General features: G+C 35.0%; 1 protein-coding gene across 8 annotated transcripts in view; it reads left to right on the forward strand.

Annotated features, from left to right (window-relative positions):
• Esco1 (establishment of sister chromatid cohesion N-acetyltransferase 1) overlaps positions 1 to 20,349 on the forward strand; it is a 73,249-nt gene that overhangs the window by 17,797 nt on the left and 35,103 nt on the right. For all 8 annotated transcript variants that reach the window (XR_013342359.1, XR_013342360.1, XR_013342358.1 and 5 more), the window contains exons 3-7: positions 7,090 to 7,191; positions 7,585 to 9,688; positions 15,123 to 15,237; positions 16,529 to 16,589; positions 18,443 to 18,557. Coding sequence is in view for 5 of the 8 variants with exons in the window: in XM_077792250.1 (XP_077648376.1) it covers positions 8,180 to 9,688; positions 15,123 to 15,237; positions 16,529 to 16,589; positions 18,443 to 18,557 (1,800 nt within the window). In the remaining 3 variants the exon portion in view is untranslated. The remainder of the gene's footprint in view (positions 1 to 7,089; positions 7,192 to 7,584; positions 9,689 to 15,122; positions 15,238 to 16,528; positions 16,590 to 18,442; positions 18,558 to 20,349) is intronic.

The following is a 20,349-nucleotide window of genomic DNA, read 5'->3' on the forward strand; positions in this document are numbered from 1 at the left end:
CCATTCATTGTTGCTTATATTCTCGATAATTGCCATTTTGACTGGAGTGAGATGAAATCTTAGTTTTCATTTGCATTTCTGTAATTGCTAGAGATGTTAAATATTTTTTCATATATTTGTTGATTAATTGTATATCTTCTGTGAAGTGCCTGTTCAGTTCCTTAGCCCATTTACTCATTGGGTTATTTGTTTTTTTGGTATTAAGTTTTTTGAGTTCTTTATATATCCTGGAGATTAATGCTCTGTCATGTGTGGGGGTAAAGATTTTCTCCCATTCTGTAGGCTCTCTTCACATTATTGTTTCCTTTGCTGAGAAGAAGCTCTTTAGTTTGATACCTTTTTATTTATTATTCTTTCTTTCTATCTATCTATCTATCATTTTTTAGTTGTAAATGGACATTATAACTTTATTCTATTTATTTTTGTGTGGTGCTGAGGATCGAACCCAGTGCCTCACACCTGTGAGGCAAGTGCTCTACTGCTGTGCCACAACCCCAGTCCCTCCCAATCTCATTTATTGATTCTTGATTTTACATCTTGTGTTTTAGGAGGCTTATTGAGGAAGTTGGTTCCTAAGCCGACATGATGGAGAGTTGGGCCTATTTTTTCTTCCAGTACAGGATCTCTGGTCTAAAGCTTAGTTCCTTAATTCCACTTAGAGTTTAGTTTTGTGCAAGGTGAGAAATAAGGGTTCAATTTCACTCTGATTACATATGGATTTACAGTTTCCCAGCACCATTTGTTGAAGAATCTCTCTTTGAGGTAACTGTATCAAATTCATATCATTGTTAAGATACTTTTGGGTTGTAGTGGGAGTCGGGTTAATTTGTCAACAGGTTAGAGAATGCATTTTGGTTCTCAGTTGCAAGGTTTTATGTGTAGAAAGGGTAGTTATTAAGTTCCGTAGTGCTGCATTAGTGATGACTTAGCTTACAGGGCAAACAAATTAAGTGGTCCTGCTGGGCATGGTGGCACACACACACCTGTAATCCCAGTGGCTGGGGTGGCTAAGACAGGAGGATTGCTAGTTCAAAGCCAGCTTCAGCAACAGTGAGGTGCAAAGCATCTCAGTGAGATCCTGTCTCTAAATAAAAAATAAGAAATAGGGCTGGGGATGTGGCTCAGTGGTCAAGTGCGCCGGGTTCAATCCTCAGTAGCGCTTCCCACCCCCCAAAAATAAATGGTCCTTAGTATACCTAATAGACTATTGACAATCACTGTAGACAAGTGTATCACTTCCTTTCTGTAGTTGATTCCAGCTCCCAAATCAGTTGTTACATTAAAATATTTGCAAATTGAAAGGAGTAGAAGTAAGCTAGTTAATTTGTTACTTTTTTTAAGAGCAGGGGTCTGCTGGACCTTTCAGCATATGCCTCTAACCCAGCCATTTCAGAGGCTGAGGCAGGAGGAGGCCCTGCCTAAGCAACTTAGTAAGGCTCTCATTAACTTAGACCCTCTCTCAAATTTAAAAGCAAAAAGGGCTGAGAATGTAGCTCAGTGGTAAAGCTCTCCTGGGTTAAATCCTAGTTTAAAAAAAAAAAAATTCTGTCTGGCCCTGAGCTCTTGGGTCAGGGGGGTTCTTCTTTATCAGTTTCACATAGTGCCCAGCTAATTTATCATTTTAAAAATTAAAATTCTTGGTGCTAAAGTAATAAATGAAATAAATGAGCTTTATCTGATTTTCAATTTGTTACTCCTGTGAGGCTTAATCTTTGAGAAATTTGGAGCTAACCAGAAAAATTCATAGTCAACTCTTGGTGTACAAGAAACTTTCCTAGAACTCAGTTGTAGCTTACAATATCAATCTTGCTAACACATCTGTAGAGCACCTGTGGCAGAGGTGATTTAAGTTAGGCTTGACTGATCAGCTCTGTTATAACATGCGGGTGTAGGTGGACTTTACTTCTCTGTGTAGGTTTGACTTGGCCCATCATTTGGAGATTGATTCAGTTCTACTCCTTTGTGTTCAGTGGCCTAGGCTGGAGGGACAGCAATTTCCTGGTGAAACTCTTCTCTTGGCGGTAACAGAGCTATAAGAGGGCAAGCCCAGACGCATAAAGACATATTAAAATGTTTGCATTACTTCTTCCTAACATCTCCTTGACTAAGGCAGGTAACAGGACCAAGGTTATAGGGTCAAGGATGAATACTCTATCTACCATGAGGCCAAAATAAGAAATGTGACCAAACTCAGCATTAGTTGGGAAGGAGGAGGGTACACCTCTTTCTTGGAGGTAGCAATTGGGGTAGAAGGTGGTGATTTTTCTTTTCTTTTTTTTTTTTTTTTTTACAAAAACCAGTGTGTTGTGATCATGGTCATCTGGCAGTTGAGTGTTGTTTCACATAATGAAAAATCATAGGCAGTTGCTAAGTCTAACTTAATCGAAGTTACTTTAGTATATCTGAAGACAGTACTATTTTTTAGTATTATGTGGTTTTCAGTAGATTGTTTTACTTTAGCTATAGAGTTCTCTCTCTCTCTTTCTCTTTTTTTTTAAATTTCCAAATACAGGAAGCAAGTAGAAACATCATTTAGAGGCAACATTAGTTAAAAATGTGATATATGATGTTTTTCCATTATGGTAAGCTGCTTATACTTCTATAATTTTATGTCTCTCAAGATAATTAGTATGCCAGATATTTTTATATTTTCAGGGAAATTTAATTTTTATTTTTTGACAATGGCATATGTTTACATAATAAAATATTTAGGCTGCTTATGGTAGTGTACTCTTATAATCCTGGTTGCTTGGAGTTAGGGGGATTTTGAGTCTTAGGCCAGCCTGGGCAATTTAGCAACACCTTGTCTCAAAATACAAAATTAAAAAAGAGCTGGGCCTGGTGGTTCATGCCTGTAATCTCAGTGACTAGGGGGCTGAGGCAGGAGGATTGCAAGTTTGAAACCCTAAGTAACTTGGCAAGACCCTGTCTCAAAAAAGACAAAGAAGGCTGAGGGTGTATCTTAGTGCTGAAGGGAGCCTGGGCTCAATTCCCAGGGCCACAATTAAATGAATATTTACTGAAAAGTAAGCTTTTCTCACATTCTTGATAATTGGTCCTGTGGTTGTTTTCCCCAGAAATCATTATTGCTATTTTCTTACATCTCCACCTATTCTCTACTCAAGCAAGCATATCCCATAATCTCCTGTTTCCTTTTTTATACAAATAGGAGTGTGTTGTACACCGTTTTATACCTCGCTTTTTTGATATTTATTTCTTGGCATTAGGTACAAATTAATTTTAATTTAGCTCTTTGTTGGATGGCTTCATTAGAGTATGAATTATGTACAATTAACTTCACCGTCTTAAAATTGCAATTTTGTGGTTTATGACAGAAATAAACACTGGTGGAAATCACCACTACAGTTAAGATATAGAACACATTTGCATCACTGCAAAAAGTTCATCTTTGTCACTCCAATATAGCACTCTTGTGAGGTTCACTCATACTGTTTCATGTGCTAATCATTTATTCCTATTGTTTTGCTGAGTAGTTTTATATTGATATCATATTTTGGTTTTCCATTTACCTTACATTTGGGTTGTTTTCAGATTTTGGTTATTGTGTATAAAGATATTTGGAAGATTTTGGATAAATCTTTATGTGGACATATGTGGAATGACTAGAATTCTTCCTACACAAAAAAAGAAAAAAAAAAAAACTTTGTCATAGTTTCTGTAATTCCAGTTACTCCGGTTGAAGCAAGAAGGTCACAATTTCGAGGTCAGCCTCAGAATTTAGCAAGACCCTGCCTTAAAATAGCTTCAGGAGTTATTTTGAGTTAACTAGGGAGCTGGGTGCTGTGGAACATGTCTGTAATCCCAGTGGTTTGGGAGGCTGAGGCAGGAGAACTGTGAGTTCAAAACTAGCCTCAGCAAATTAGCCAGGCCTTAAGCAACAAAGGGCTGCGGATGTGGGTCTATGGTTAAGTGTCCTTGAGTTCAATCCCTGGTACCAAAGGTGGGGCGGTGGGCAGGGATTTAACTCTGGAGTGCTTACTAGCATGTTCAATGCCTTGGGTTCAAACTCCAATACCACAGCAAACAAAGAAACGAAAAACATACATATACTTTGTCAGAGTCTCAAATATTTTTACCTTTTTTATTTTAGAAGTTATGTGGTTTTACATTTAGGTTTGTGATTAACTTTAAATTACTTTTATGGGTAGTGAAGATTGTTTATCCCCTCCCTTCTTACCTTTTATTTAGGTATTCAATGATTCCAGCACCATTTGTTGAAAAGACATTCTTTTCTCCATTGACTCACCATGGTACTTTTGTCAAAAATCAGCCAGACATGGTGGCACATGCCTATAATCTCAACGATTTGGGAGGCTCAGACAGGAGAATTGCAAGTTTGAAGTCAGCCTCAATAACTTAGTGAGACTTTGTCTCAAATGTGGCTCAAGCGGTAGTGCGCTCACCTGGCATGCGTGCGGCCCGGGTTCGATTCTCAGCACCACATACAAACAACGATGTTGTGTCCGCTGAAAACTAAAAAATAAATATTAAAATTCTAAAATAAAATAAAATAAAATAAAATAAAATAAAAGAACAGGTTGGAGCTCAGTGTTAAAACACTCCCGGGTTAATAAATCCCCAGTACCAAAAAAAAAAAAAAAAATTAATCATAGCTGGGCAGGGTGCCCAAGCCTCTAATCTCTGTTCTCCCAAGGTTTAAGGAGGAGGTTTACAGATTCAAGTCCAGCCTGGGCAATTTAGTGAGACCCTGTCTCAAAATAAAAAGGACTGGAGATGTAGCTCAGTTATGTGGAGTACTTGCCTACCATGAGTAAGGCCTGGGTTTGAGGACCAGTACTGTGGAAACAAATCAAATAATTAATTAATCATAAGTGCATAGATCTGGATTTTCTATTCTGTTTATCTCTGTTTGTTATACTGTCTTGATTATTGTAGCTTTAGAAACTATATCTTGACATCTGAGTGTCCATTTTTCACCTTTGCCTCTTTTGAAAAACACTTTGACTCTTGTACATAGTTTGCATTTCCATATATATTTTAAAATCATGCTTTTGATTTTACTTTTTTTTTTGTACTGGGGAGCTATCCTAGGGGCACTGTATTATGGGACTACATCCCCCATCCCCAGCCTTTATTATTTATTTTTGTTGTGCTGGGGATTGAACCCAGAGCCTTGTGCATGTGAGGCAAGCACTCTACTAACTGAACTATATCCTCAGCCCTATTTTTTATTTTGAGATTGAGTCTTGCTAAATTGCTGAGGCCAGCCTTGAATTTAGAAATTCTCATGCCTCAGACTAGGATTAGAGGTGTGCTCCACCATGCCTGGCTATTTTTAGTTTTTATCTCTGTAAATTTGTTTCTTGAAAGCTCCTTTTTTCCTCTCATGTTTGCGTTTGTGGTGATTCCTTTCAGTTTTCCTTTCCAGAACATATAGATTTGGCTGTTATCTTCTAGTAGCTTTGAGTAGTCAAAGTGTCATGGGAGAAGAGATGTCTCTGGAGGAGAGATGGAGCTCAACTCAGGACCCTCGGGGTTCTTGGCATACATGACAGAATTTCATCATGATCCAAGGCAAAGGCATAGACAGAGGTTTATTTAGAAAGGTAGTACACATTCAAGGGAGACTGCCAGCTGTCTTGGGAATGAGGAGCAACCCTGACTTGGGCTGAGGGTCCAATATTTATAGAAGGGCTGTATCAGGGACTGGACTGGAGGTGGATTCAGAATGGAGCTGCAATTTTGTGCCAGTTTTCCTGTGCTTGTGTATTTCCCTCATTTTACAAGGGGGTGGACCAAGGTTTGCAACTTTTTCAGAGTCTCATTGTCTTGACCTTGCATTTCAATGGCTTGATGGTGTTTCCCTTATGATTTTGTATTTCTCTTTCCTTTTCCTTAATCCCTGACTCAAGAGAGCTGTGGGTGGAGGGTAGTAGGTTTTAGCAATCAGTTTGTATTCCTTAATTATCAGTATGACTTCCACTCTCAATTGTTCCTGTTGAAACCCTAGACCAAAGATCTTTTGTTCCTCTTCAGAAAGTTATATCCAGTCTTTAGAGGGTGATGCAGGAGCAGTCTTCTGGGTGCTAGTAATTAGAATGGCAATGTGAATTTTTTTTCTGCTTCTTTGGAGTCCATTTCATCCCTGTTCCCTTTGGAATATGGTAATGCCAGTTTCCTCAGTTGGGAGTTGTGTGGTATAAATACTGTATTATACTGTCTTCATCATTGTAGCTTTAGATTACTGTATCTTGAAATCTGAGTGTCCATATTTCAACTTCTTAGCTGTTTTCATTTTCTAGCTTAGGATTCAGGTTTTCTTGAGTTTGTAAAGTTTTTATTTGACCTCTGTAGCTCCCATATTTAAAAAAAAATTATATCTGCTCTCTTACTTTTTATCTTTTGGGTTAGTGGTTTTGTCTTACTTTGTTTTAATCCCTGTGTCTGTGAATTTTGGATGGAAATAGATCTTGTACTTAAAAAAAACTGCTTTTTTTTTTCCTTGGTATATATGTGAACTGTTTTTCCTCAAATAGGAGTTTATTGTTTTTGTTTTTTTTTTTTGAGGGGGGGCTATCAGAGATTGAACTCCTTAGGAGCACTCCACCATTGAGCCACATCCCCAGGCCTATTTTGCATATTATTTAGAGACAGGTTCTCACTGAGTTGTTCAGTGCCTCTCTTTTGCTGAGACTGGCTTTGAACTTGCTATCCTCCCGCACAGCCTCCTGAGCTGCTGGGAGTACGGGTCTACACCACGGCACCTGGGCTCAAATAGGATTTTACCAGGTTAATTCATCTTAGGAGTTGTTTTTGTATTTTAATCCAATTTATTCTTATGTTAGGAATTGTTTTTGTATTTTAAAACTTTTTTCCACAGCCCCCATTCCATTGGATGCATACTGTTTCATTGGATGAATATACCATAGTTTTAAGGTAGAAATATTAAAATTAAGTGCCTTGTGTGTTAAGTGAGCTCTGAAAAAATAATAAGACTAAAGGTAGGACAGCATAGAATTATAGAATGTTATATTTGACTGATGAGAGGTAAATGGATGTTTACATCTTTTTGTCTTTTAAAACATTTTAAAATATTTTTTATTTTAGGTGCTGTGTAATGTTTTAAAGCAGATTATAAGGAATGGTTTTATCAGATTTTCATGAGTTATGGTGGCTAAAACATCAGTTCTGTCTTGTTGGAAAAGAATTGTAAGTAAACCTGAAAGAATAAGTTGATTTTCAACTATTGCATCTTTTATGTAAGACAAGTTACTGATTATTACTTTTTTAAAATATTTTTTGTAGTTGTAGTTGGACACAATAACTTTATTTTACTTATTTATTTAATGTGGTTCTAAGGATTCAACCCAGGGCCTTGCACATGCAAGGCAGGCACTCTATCTCTGAGCCATAACCCTAGCCCCTTACTGATCATTTGTAGGAACCAATTTGGTATCCTTTCTTCTGTTAGTCTTAATTATACACAGTGAATGTTTCAAAAGGAGGATTTTATTTAAATCATTTATTTCTTTATAGTATTTGGTATTGCTCTTATTTTGTGGATTGTACAAAATTTAATTCTTATTTTTTTAAATTTTTCAGAAATGGCAGCACAAAAGGAAATCTATGTTAATAGAGTATTCTGTTAAACAAAGGAGGTTAATTAAGAACTGCAAACCAACAGACTCAGCACACAAGAAACGAAACGTGTTAGCCATAAGACATGTTTCAAATGAATCAAAGTCCAGTAACTATAGATTTCAGAAGAAGAAAGTTTTCAAAACTTTTGTCAAAACAGACAGTTTACTGATAAATAACTCCTCCAGTAACAGAGCTAGGCCTGAAACTAAAATTAATTGAAATTAACAAAACAAATTTGAATGTGAATTAAGTTTCTTTTCATCAAAAACATAAGAAAATATAAAATTAGAATTAAATTTTTTTCAAATTTTTATTGCCTTGTCCAGTGTAAAGCAGATATCAGCACTCATGCCAGCTTTCTTGTGTCCTATGAATGACAGAAACCTTGCTTGAAGCAGACTAGTATTTTTGTTGAAAATGTATATTAGCATCAGTTAAAGTTGATTTTTTTTTTTTTAAGACCTGCTCCTCAGTAATAATACTAAATATTCAGCATTTGCACCAACCAGGACACAAAAATCCTCTTAAAAACTACTCAGCAAAGGAAGACTCAGGAATGATGTCCATTCAGGAGAAATCAAAAGAAAATTCCTCCAAAGTTATTAAAGAAAGTGAAGACAAGCATTTAAAAATAGAAATTCAAGGTTCTCAAAACAATCTAGCAAAACAGTCAGGTTCAAAGGAAACTATAAAGTCACTGGTTAAATCTCCAAAGGAAAGTAAGCTAAATCAGCCTGAATTGGGAACCCGCATGAGTACAAGGTCAGCAAAGGCAGCCTCCTCTGATAATAAAAGTATGTTAACTGTGAAGGGCCAGTCACAAGAATCTACAAAAAAAAAATTATGTCAGAAAAAAATAGCACATGAAACCCCTAAAGCAAATGAGCAGCTTAACCGGAGATCACAAAGACTACAACAGTTAACTGAGTGTTCAACAAGGTCTTTGCGTAGTAGAGAGATTCATGGTCGAGTTCAAGCAGTTAAACATAGTTTGCCACCAACAAGAAAAGAGCATTGTAACAATATTCAAAGTAAATCTAATAAATTTAAAACAAGTCAAAAGCATGTGAAAAGAAAAGTAATGGAAATAAAGTCTGATTGTAAGGAGGATGCAAATTCAGTGGTTGATGAGGTAATAAATTCCCCAAAAGGAAAAAAACGCAAAGTAGAGCATCAGACTACTTGTAGCTCTCAGTACATACAAGGATCTGAAAAGTGTCTTCAGAAGTCTACTAGAAAAGAAGAAATAAAACCTGTGCCTGTAACTTCTGAGACAAAAAGATCAAAAGTGGCTGCTTCAGTGGTATGTAAAAAGAGTGAAATGAAGTCAGTTCATACACAAGTGAATACTAGCACAAAATCCCAAAAAAGTCAACAGCCATCAGTGCCTGAACAAAGTGTAGATAATGAGTTGGAGCAAGCAGGAAAGAGCAAACGAGGTAGCATTCTCCAGCTCTGTGAAGAAATTGCTGGTGAAATTGAATCAGATACTGTAGAGGTAAAAAAGGAATCTTCACAAGTGGAAAGTATAAAGGAGGAGAAAACTACAGAAGTAAAATTGGAAGAGTCTGATATTGAAAGACAAATACTTCATCAAAAGGAAACAAATCAGGATGTGCAATGTAATCGTTTCTTTCCTAGTAGAAAAACAAAGCCTGTGAAATGTATACTAAATGGAATTAACAGTGCAACTAAGAAGAACTCCAACTGGACTAAAATTAAACTCTCAAAATTTAACTCTGTGCAGCAAAATAAATTGGACTCTCAAACCCCTAAATTGGGTTTATTACAAACCAGCTTTTCACCACCAGTTTTAGAAATGCATCATGTAGTGACTCAAAGTGCATTTTTAGGGACCAAGCCACATGATAAAAATGTAACTTGTGGACAGGAAAAAATGAAAGAAATTAAATCTGAAGAAGTTAAAATTAACGATATTACAGGTGAAATTAATAAAACAACAAAAAGGGCTATTGAAAATTGTCAGTTGGATAATCCGATAAAATCTCCTGACCCACTATTGGATAATCAGATGAAACATTCTTTTGAGACAATACCAGATAAGGTAATGAATTTTCATTATGTGCATTAGAGGTAGCCTGAGTACTTTCTAATAAGAAATAAGTGTTTACAACATACTTTTGCTTGAGAATGAAATCATAAAATTATTAACCCAGTCTTGTAGTGATAGAACTTAATGACTCCTTTAGATGTTTCACCTTCATGTGGATTCATCTTGTGTTTTTTTTTACCCTTCATTTTTATTTTTCATAATACATAAGCCAGTTGAATTGCAGCTTTTCTTTTAAATTTACCATAATGATTACTTCTTTTTCTACTAATTATAACCACAGAAAATATATTTTTTCCCCTAGTATTACTAGGTATCGAACCCAGAGGCTTGTACCTGCTAGGCAAGTTGCTGTACCACTGAAAAGATACCCCCCCCTTTTTTGTGTGTGTGTGTGAGGGAGGAGGCAGTATAGGGAATTTAACCCGAGGGATGTTTTACCATTGAGCTACATCCCCATCCCTTTATACTTTTATTTCAAGACAAGATCTCACAAAGTTGCTAAGGGTGACCTTCAACTTGCAGTCCTCCTGCCTCAGCCTTCTGAGTAGTTGGGGTTATGGGAGTGAGCCATTGCACCTGGAAAAAGTATTTCTTAGTGACTAAAATCTAAAACTTATTCTTGGGTTCAATTTTGATCAAGATTTTAAAATTAGGGCTGGGGTTGTAGCTCAGTGGTAAGAGTGCTTGCCTACCACATGTGAGGCACTGGGTTTGATCCTCAGCTCCACCTAAACATAAATAAACAAAATAAAGGTATAATGTTCATCTATAATTTAAAAAAGAAGATTTTTAAAAAAGATGTTAAAATTAATTTTAACTGACATCCTGGGGCTATGGCTCAGCCGTAGCGCACTTGCCTGGCATGTGTGAGGCACTGGGTTTGATTCTCAGCACCGCATATAAAATAAAGGTCTATCAACAACTAAAAAAAGTTTTTATATAAAAAAAATTAATTTCAACTGAGACAAAGCAACTTTTGTCTAATATAATTGAAAAGTATCTTTAAAAGGGTACCTTTTGAGCTGGGCAAGGTGGTGCACGCCACTGATCCCAGCAGCTTGGGAGGCTGAGGCAGGAGAATAGAGTTCAAAACCAGCCTCAGCCAGCTTAGCGGGGCTCTAAGCAACTTTGTGAGACCCTGTCTCTAAATAAGATACAGAAAGGGCTGGAGTTGTGACTCAGTGGTTGAGTATTCCTGAGTTCAATCCCTGGTACAAAAAAAAAGCCTTATGATTTGATTTGTGTAGCCATTTTGGATAATTGGCAACTGACATATCTGAAAGGTATGAATCAGTCTGAGAATAAAATTGTAGTGGCCAAGAATTTTTGAAATGGAAAAAATAAATTGAAAACCATCATCTTATATCTGAAAAGAAACTTTAGTGGTTATCTTGGAAAGTTTTATACTTTATAAAAGCAACTCAGTCCTTCCTGAAGTAAGTCATTTGTGGAACACCAATATATAAAACCAATAAGCAGAAATTTTATAGGCATAGAACCCTGGTGCTCTATAATACAGATGAAAAAATTAATTTGTATTAATTTTATAATGAGATAACTGAGTAGTCACGTTTGGTGGCACACATAGGATTAGAATTGAGGTGTTTTAATTTTCAGTACAGCTTTCTTTATACAACATACTCTGAATGTTAAAAAATCCTTTGAGCAAAAAATGTCTTCATGAGGGCTGGGATGTAGCTCAGTGATTGAGTACTTCCCTAGTATGTGTGTGAGGCCCTGAGTTGGATCCCCAGTACAGAAAAAAAAAAAAAAAGTCTTCATAAGAAAAAAGTTAAGTGACCCTAAAATTTTGAAAATGACTTCATTAGATCTGGAAGCAAATCTGAGTGAATTAAAAGTCTGGGCTTTATGCCAGAAACGATGAAAATATATGATTGTCTGTTAGTCTTTTATATTTTGGGCTGAGAATCAAAGTGAACTTAAAGAGAATAGATACCTATGATACTCTTAGATTTTATTTTCTATACAAATAGTCATCAATTAAAAGATGATTATTCAGCTGGGTGTGGTGGTGCATGCCTGTAATCCCAGTGGCTCAGTAGGCTTAGGCAGGAGGATTGAGAGTTCAAAGTAGCCTCTGATACGGCGAGTCACTAAGATACTCAGTGAGACCTTGTCTCTAAATAAACTACAGAATAGGGCTGAGGATGTGGCTCAGTGGTTGAGTGCCCCTGAGTTCAATCCCATTATCCCCTCCCCCCCAAAAGAGGATTATTCAGAAAGATTATATGAAATAGTAGTAATAATTAGAGATAAATAGTAAGCAGTGGTATGAGTACTAAGGATGACTCAGGATGTAGCTCAGAGAAGGATCATTTGTTTATCCATGTTCAGTGCCCTGGGTTTGATTCCCAACATAGGAAAAAAGAAAAAATTATGAAATTTTTGCAGAAATGGGGTGGTTTTTTATTTAGGATTTTTTTTTCCAGGTGTGACTGGAGAGTGTTACATAAAAATCTTTGAAAATTTAGAAAGCAGAAGAATGAGAATTTAATTCATTGATTTGTGCCATCTGTATAAGAATAGAGATGTTTACTTAGGTCACATTATTTTGACCTTTTATAAGATATTTACTGAAAAGTGCTTTGTTTATGCAATTCTCTTAAGAAGCAGGCCTAGAAGCTTGTGTTAAAAAAATTTTGTTTTAAAATTCTCTTTTTGGTGTTAGGAATTAAACCCAAGGGCTCTTGACTTCTGAGCCACATCTCAGCATCCCAACCCTTTTTGAGCAGTGTTTTGCGAAGTTGAAAAGGGCCTCACTAAATTGCTGAGGCTGACCTTGAACTTGTGCTCCTTCTTAGCCTCCCAAGCTGCTGAGGTGGGCTTAAAATTCTTGAATGTTTATTCAGAATAAAGTGAGAGTAACATACTCTTTTGTGTCTACCACCTGGATTTGATAAAAATGAATATCTTATTGAGTTACTTTAGGTCCTTTAAAATACAAAATATATATTATAGCTGCTGGTGAAGACTGTGCCTTCCTCTTCATTCCATTCCTCTCCCCCCCCCCAGTTAAACATACTCCTTAAGTTGATTTCAATCATCTTTATGTTTATGATTTTGTGTATGTTTCCAAAAGATATACTTAGCTTTGTTTGTATTTTAAGTTTGTATGCATGTATTTGTGTTTGTGTAGGACTAGGAATTGAACTCAAGGAGCATTGTATTACTAAGCTATATTCCCAGGATCTCATTAAGTTGAGATCAAATTTGTAGTCCTCCTGCCTCAGTCTTCTCTGAGTATCTTGGAGGTGAGGCATGCATCACCACACCCTGTATATATTTTTAAATAATAACATGAATATGTAAATTTTTTTGCAACTTGTTTTTATGCAATCAGCATTATATTTGATACTTGGATATTATAATAGCTATAAAGAAATATACCACAAATTTATCCTTTTCTATATAAGAGGACTTTTAGATTGCTTCCAATTTTTTTCCTCCATTATCAAAAACGTGCTACTGGTCACAGGGTGATTGGGAAATGTGTTGATGACCATATCAGTTCAAGACATGCTTGAATGTCTACTGGTACAAAGAGATTATGGGTTTCCTACTTTAAGGAATTTACTTTGAGAAATCACTTAGGAATTTCTCTTTATTCCCTAAATATTAAAGGTTGAAGTAACATGATCAAACCATTAACTTAGTGAATACTGTCCCTCCCCCTTTCTTTTTTCAAAGAATAGTGCTGGAGATCCAACTCCAGACTGAGTGCATGCTAGGCAAGCAACTCTTAACCCTGAGCTGAAGCCCCAGTCCAAGTACTGGCTCTTTTGTAGGCAGACAACAGTTTCATATGATTCTCAGCCAAAATATACAGTGTAAGTTCAATTGTTATTCACATATTACAGGTGAGGAAAGTGAGACTTAGAGATTTAACTAATTTAACCTGAGTGACATTTTTAGTAATGAATCTGTGATTTAAAGTGAGAGTGGCTGGCTTCAGAGCTAGCCAGATTTATACTTGGGGAGGTAGGAGAATGTAAACAAAAACAAAAAACTACAACTCTTAGAACATTAAAAACTTTTTCTGTGGACACCCATAAATTTGCTCTTTTGATTATTTGGTGTCAATATCTGCAGTGCTGTGAAATGATGTTTATAAAGCTAAGCATCCAGTGAAACTTACCTGAAGTCTTGGGCTTTTTTAGTTGTAGATGATTACAGTACCTTTATTTTATTTATTTAGTTTTATATGGTGCTGAAGATAGAACCCAGTGCCTCACATGTGCTAGGCAAGCGCTTTACCCTGAACTACAACCCCAGTCCCTTGGGTTGAGTTTTAATTATTAAGACGCTATGAATTTTAAAGCTCAATTATTTTATGGTCTGCTTTTTAAGTCAATAACTTACTAACTTCTTATTAATGGAAAGTAGAGTTGTAGGTAACGTCATTGTTCTTGTTTTTAATGCTCATTTTTTCAAAAATAAACGTTTCAAAGTAATGTTATACATTCATTGTAGCAGTTGAAATACACACAAAACTGTTTTCTCTGTCATTTCTGTGAGATAACCAATCATGGAATTTAGAGTATATTTTATTATTAATAATCTGCTTTGACAAGATTCTTAGAGACTTAAGAATAAATAGGTAAATATAATAGTGCTTTTGCTCTTAAAAGTTACTGATGAGTCAGAGAAATAACTGATTCCAAATAGGAAGTGACAAGGGCAAGAAAGAGGTATTAAAGTAAGTAAAGAAGAATTAGGAAAGATTAGGAAAGGCCTCATGGAAAAGGTTAATTTTTGAGTAATGAATGAGTTGAATTCTTACAGGGGGAAAGGTATTAGTTAGATCAGCACTATCTGTAGAAATATGATGTGTGAACCACTTACATAATTTTGAATTATCTGGTAGCCACATTAATGGGGCAAAAAGAAATAGCTGAAATTAATTTTTTCAATAGGTGAACACGATGTCTTTATTTTACTTTATGTGATGCTGAGGATTGAACCCAGTGCTTCATGCATGCTAGGCGAGTGTTCTACCCCTGAGCCACAACCCCAGCCCATGCAATTAATTTTAATATATTATTAAACATACTGCTATTTCAATTTACAGTTTTAAAAATTACCAATGACAGATTTTACCATTTTGTGTATGTGTGCTTAAATTTTTCGAATCTGGCATAAGGTTCATGCTTATAACATATCTTAAGTTATATTAGCCACATTTCAACTGCTCAGTAGTCAGATATGGCAGTGACCACCATATTGGACACTATAGTCTAGATGTGAAGCTCAGAAAAAAATGTAGAGGCAGGCAGTGTATCTGTAGGTATGATAATGTTTTAAATTTAACACGATGGGAGGTAATGGGAGTTGATGCTGAGAGGGTCAGTGTATTGAGATAAGCCCCAAAGATTGATATAAAGATCTTAAATTACATTGTGTTCAGAATTTCAGCTTATGTGTGGAATCCAAACTGGAAAGCAGTCCAGTAGAAAACACCACTGCTGTTTCAACTCTGCTCAGTCAAGCAAAAATTGATGGAGGAGAGAATAAATTTCCAGGTAATACTTTGGAAATATTATTTAGATTTCAAAGCGTTTCAGTGACATTTTATTACTGTTACAGAAAACTCTTACTATATAATTCTTTTTTTTTCCTTTTTAAGATTACATTAGTGTTAAATTCGTTTTTTTCCCCCTTTTTTAAGATTACATCAGTGTTCACTCTACCCCCAATTTTTTGTTGGTGCATTGTAGTTGTGTGTATTGATAGAATTTGTTGTTATGTATTTGTACATGTGCATAATATAATAATATAATTTGGCCAGTATCACTTCCCAGCATTGTTAAATTCTTTTTAACCATTGCTATATTTTTTAAAAATTTGTGATTTTTGTGGTTATAACCTGTTTTTTTAAGGCAAAATTGCATCTGTTTGGTTTGTTTAAATACTGCCTTTTGACTCCCCACCAAAATTTCTTTTTTAAAATTTTATATCTCTTATTTTGGTTTGTGAGTTATTCTCTGGAAAAATGTTCCTTAATGAATTCCTTAAGTTGGTGGTAGCAGCCTGTTTCTCATACTTTAATATTTGTGCTTTTTTATTTCAGGTTCTTACCTTTAACCTCTTGTAACTCAGTTTTCTATTTCAGAGAACTCTAAATTAATAAATGCTGCAGATTTTCCACTTATATCATCTAAAGCTTTATTTTATAACCTTTAGAATATTTTTTAAAACACATTAGTTGAACACTTGGATTTGCTCACTTGTATCACCAGAGAATATAAAATCTCTAATTCCTATTATTTCTTTCTAGTAAAGAAAGGTAGACTTGGGACAAACTGTTGCAGTTGATCATCACTACCATTATCTATCATTTAACTTTTTCTCTGAGTAGGGGAAGCGTGAATGTAATATAAATGAGAAATGTAATCATTAGAAAATATTTTTACATTTAGTTATTTATATGGTAAGAATTCTAGAGACCACAGTTTTTTTAAATAAGAAATATTTCCATTTATTTCTTCTTAGAGTTTATTATAATTGTGCAGGCTTTGAAACTATTTTCTTTATTGTTCAGTGCTAGTAATATTTGGTGAAATTAGAGGCAAAGTATTAACCTACCATTATATCTCTTAGCAGCCCTATAGTCTGAGACAGCCTTTCTACTTCTTCTATGAAGTGTTAGAAATAAGAAGGGAGTTCTAATATTATCAAATGTTTCTTACTAAAAATAAAGAAAATTTCAGTGCAATAACTGCTTTATGGATAAGTATAAGTATGTCAAGCATTACTAGTGCTGTTAAAAAGTTTAGTAAATAACCCAGTTTTTTTCTTTTAATTAAATTGCAGGCTCAGCTCCCAAACAACACAGTATACTCAATAATCAAACATCTAAGAACAGTGATAACAGGTAAGGTATTTGTTTAATTTAGGGGTAAATTTGAAAACTTAAAGACTTCCTACTTAAGAATTTTGAGTTTAGGGGATTTTCCCCTAAAAATTTATGTTAGGCCCCCCCTTTTTTTTTAAATAGGGGATTGAACCCAAGGGTGCTTTACCACTGAGCTATATCTGTAGTCCTTTTTTATTTTGGGCTGGGTCTCAGAAAGTTGCCCAGACTGACATTGAACTTGTGATCCTTTTGCTTCACCTTCCCAGGTTGCTGGGATTACAGGCATGTGCCACTGCACCTGGCACAAATTTGCTTCTTTTTTTTTTATATACTTTTTTCTGTGTTTGTACTCCCCAACCCCCAAGTGCTGGGAATCAAAATCAGGGCCTAGTGCATGCTAGGCAACCTTTCTGCCTTTGAGTTACAACCTCAGTCCCCTACTCATAATTAAAATAGTTATTGTTTTATTTTGTTTTTTGGTACCAGGTACTGAACCCAGGAGTGCTTAACCACCAAGCCACATCTACAGCCCTTTTTTATATTTTTATTTAGAGACAGGGTCTTGCTGAGTTACTTAGGGCATTGCTGCTGAGGCTGGCTTTGATCCTCCTGTCTTAGCCTCCACCGCTTCTGAGATTACAGGTGTGCTGCATCATCTCACCTGGCTAATTGTTTCTTTTAATTAATGTTATCAGCATCTTTTCTACCTTCCAACCTAATTTTTAAAAATTTTGTTTTCAGTTTCATTATGTGAATTTTCTTTTAACTACTCTCTATAGAGATTTTAGTTGTTTCTAGTTCATTCTATTAAAAAAGAAAAAAAATCTCTACAATAAAAACTTACCTTTTTTGCTTCTGTGATTTGTTCTGTAGGATAAATTCAAAACTATAGGACTTATCTTGCATTGCCTGATTTTCCTCCAAAATGGTTCCAGTTTGTACTCCCAGCAACATTGTTTAAGAATCCTCTTTCCCCACACTCCTGGAAACACTGAGTATTATTGACCTTTAGTTTAAATAAGTGAAACAGCATTTTGTTCTCTCTTTATTGAAATTAAGCAAATCCTTGTATGTCTTCTGAATTACCAACAAATATTAGTTAGGGCAAATAAATTGACTCAGGTGGGTAAAACTATAAAACTTAAAGCATTCAGACTTTAGTAGGTGCTGCAGTTTTTTGTTGAAAATTAGTTCTTTTGATTGTTTAGAAATAGATACTTGTTGTCAACCACAGTTACCCTATATGCTATAAACGTTAGAAGTCATTCTTCTATTCAGTTGTTGCACCCCTGTACCTATTAACCATCCTCTTCTTTTTCTCCATCCTAGTCTCTGGTAACCACTATTTTATTTATGTTTTGTTTTTTTTAGCTTCCACATATAAATGATTTCATATGATATTTGTCTTTTCTGTGCTCTTTATTTCATTTATCAGCCGTCTTGCTATAAATGAAATAATTTTGTCCTTTTTTATGGATGAATCATTCATTGTGTATGTATACCACATTTTCTTTATCCGTTGTTCCACTGATGGACACATAAGTTGATTCCATATTTTAGCTATTATTCCAGTTGATAGCTAGGGCCTTGTGCATCCTTAACATGTGCTCTACTGATGAACTATACCTCCAACCCTCTCCTTGATTTTTTTTCTTTATAAATAAAGATTTATTGAACTTTAGATCTGATGGCTGAGAGGATCAAGATCATGAGTCTGCATCTGGTGAGGGCCTTGATTTTTAAAAGATTATCTTTTTCCCCTTGAAGTTGAAACTTATCACCGTTGCATAGAAAATGTTTTATTTTCAGTGATTTGAAATGATGAAGATCTATAACATTCAATAATTTTTTTTGTTTGTTTTTTTTTTAAGGGAGATACCACCAAATCATTCTTGGCATAAGTGTAATTCCCATATGGAGATAACAATTCCAAAGGACTTGAAACTGAAAGAAACAGAAAAAGCTGATGAAAAACAGTTGGTTATAGTAAGTACTCAACTTGACCTTTATTGGTTAAGTAGTATTGTGAGTATTCTATTTAGGCAAGGTGTTAAAGATTCAATTAGTTCCCTTTTTTCCAAAGATCTTTTTCATCATTATAAGGCTTCATCGTGGAAACCCTTCCTGGCATTATTGTAACCCTCCCTGCCAAAAATAAATAGTCCATTCTGTAGCAAATAGTAATAATTCTGTTTCCATTACTTCTAATTTAATTTATAAGACGTTATGATGCTTTATTTCACACCTGTCACTTTCTTGGATGTGTCATTTGATCACTACCTTTTCTCAGTAGTTGATTTAAACGTTAAAATAATTTAAGTATAGTATAATTATTATTTCACAATTGCAGTTTACTGAAGGATAAATCAATAGTTAATTTGAAATAGAACATAAGTATTGTATAGTCTGGTGGCAAGGTGAAAAAAAGTGGGAGATATTTTTTGATTGATTAAACACCTAATTTGAATGACTGAGAACAGTGTTAAAAAAATGGAAGGCCTCCAAATAATAGGAACACTTAATGTAGTTTCAGACAGTGTAATCAAAGGATTTTTTGAAACTAGATGATGGATTGTAACTTTTAAAAGAATAACTTTCCAAGAATTTTGTGAAATTATTTAAAAATTTTTCAGAAGGCACAGTGAAAGGGAATCTTGTTTTGTGTTCTTTTTTAAAGTATCGTTGTTTTATTTATTTTTTATGCAGTGCTGAGGATCGAACCCAGTGCCTCACGCAAGTGAGGCAAGTGCTTACCAGTGAGCCACAACCCCAGCCCCCAAAATCTTATTTTTATCATGTAATATTTCTGTTGTCAAATCAGTGTGGTAACAAACAATCTAGATTTGCTCCAGTGTGGTAGTCTTGTCTGGCTTTTGGGTACTTGAAGTGTATGTATCTTATCAGAATTGAGATATGCTTTAAGTGTAAGAAACGCATCCTTTGTCTCAAAGAAGTTAAAGAGAATGTAAAGTATTTTACTGTTAGGTTTTTAAAAATATTAAGTATGTGTTGGAATAATATTTTGTTAAATGTTATTTAAATTAATTTCATGTTTCTTTTGCATTCTTTAACTTGGCTACTTGAAATGTAAAATTACACTTTTGAATCACATTTCTGTTGGTAGTAGTGCTGGTCGAGAGTTGAAAATGATGGTGTTGATGATGGTGACCCCAGCTAATATTTTTTTCTTTGCTTTTTTTTATTGATGCATTATAATTACACAGAATAGTGTGTTTTATTGTAGCCTGTTTCACAATGCACATAATATATCAGTTTCAATCCTTAGTACTAGTGATAGTTTTTGAATATGTTGTTGTATTTGCTTTCATATTAACTAAGTTAAGAAAAGTATGGGACAGATACTTGTATTATCTCCCATTTTATCAATGAGGAAACTGAGGCAGAAGTGCTTTCTTATTATTCTGATAAGTGCCTGTACCTCCATGTTCATTACCAACAATAGTGAAAAGGTCAAACCAAGTTTTCATTGATAGGTGAATGTATAAACAAAATTTTATATGATTACAAGGGAATATAATTCAATAACCTTAAAAAGGAAGGTAATTCTAACATTTGATACAATATGGATGAACCTTGAGAATATTAGCTTAGTGAAATAAGTCACAAAATGACAAATATTGTGCGATTTTGCTTATGTGAGGTGCCTAGAATAATAGTTAAATTCAGACATATAAAGTAGAATGGTGGTTGCTAGGTTCTGGGAAGGAGGGGAGAATTCGAATTGTTGTGGATATAGAATTTCACTTTTGTAATATGA

This window comes from Urocitellus parryii, chromosome 13 (assembly GCF_045843805.1).
Source record: "Urocitellus parryii isolate mUroPar1 chromosome 13, mUroPar1.hap1, whole genome shotgun sequence".
Lineage (NCBI taxonomy): Eukaryota > Metazoa > Chordata > Mammalia > Rodentia > Sciuridae > Urocitellus > Urocitellus parryii.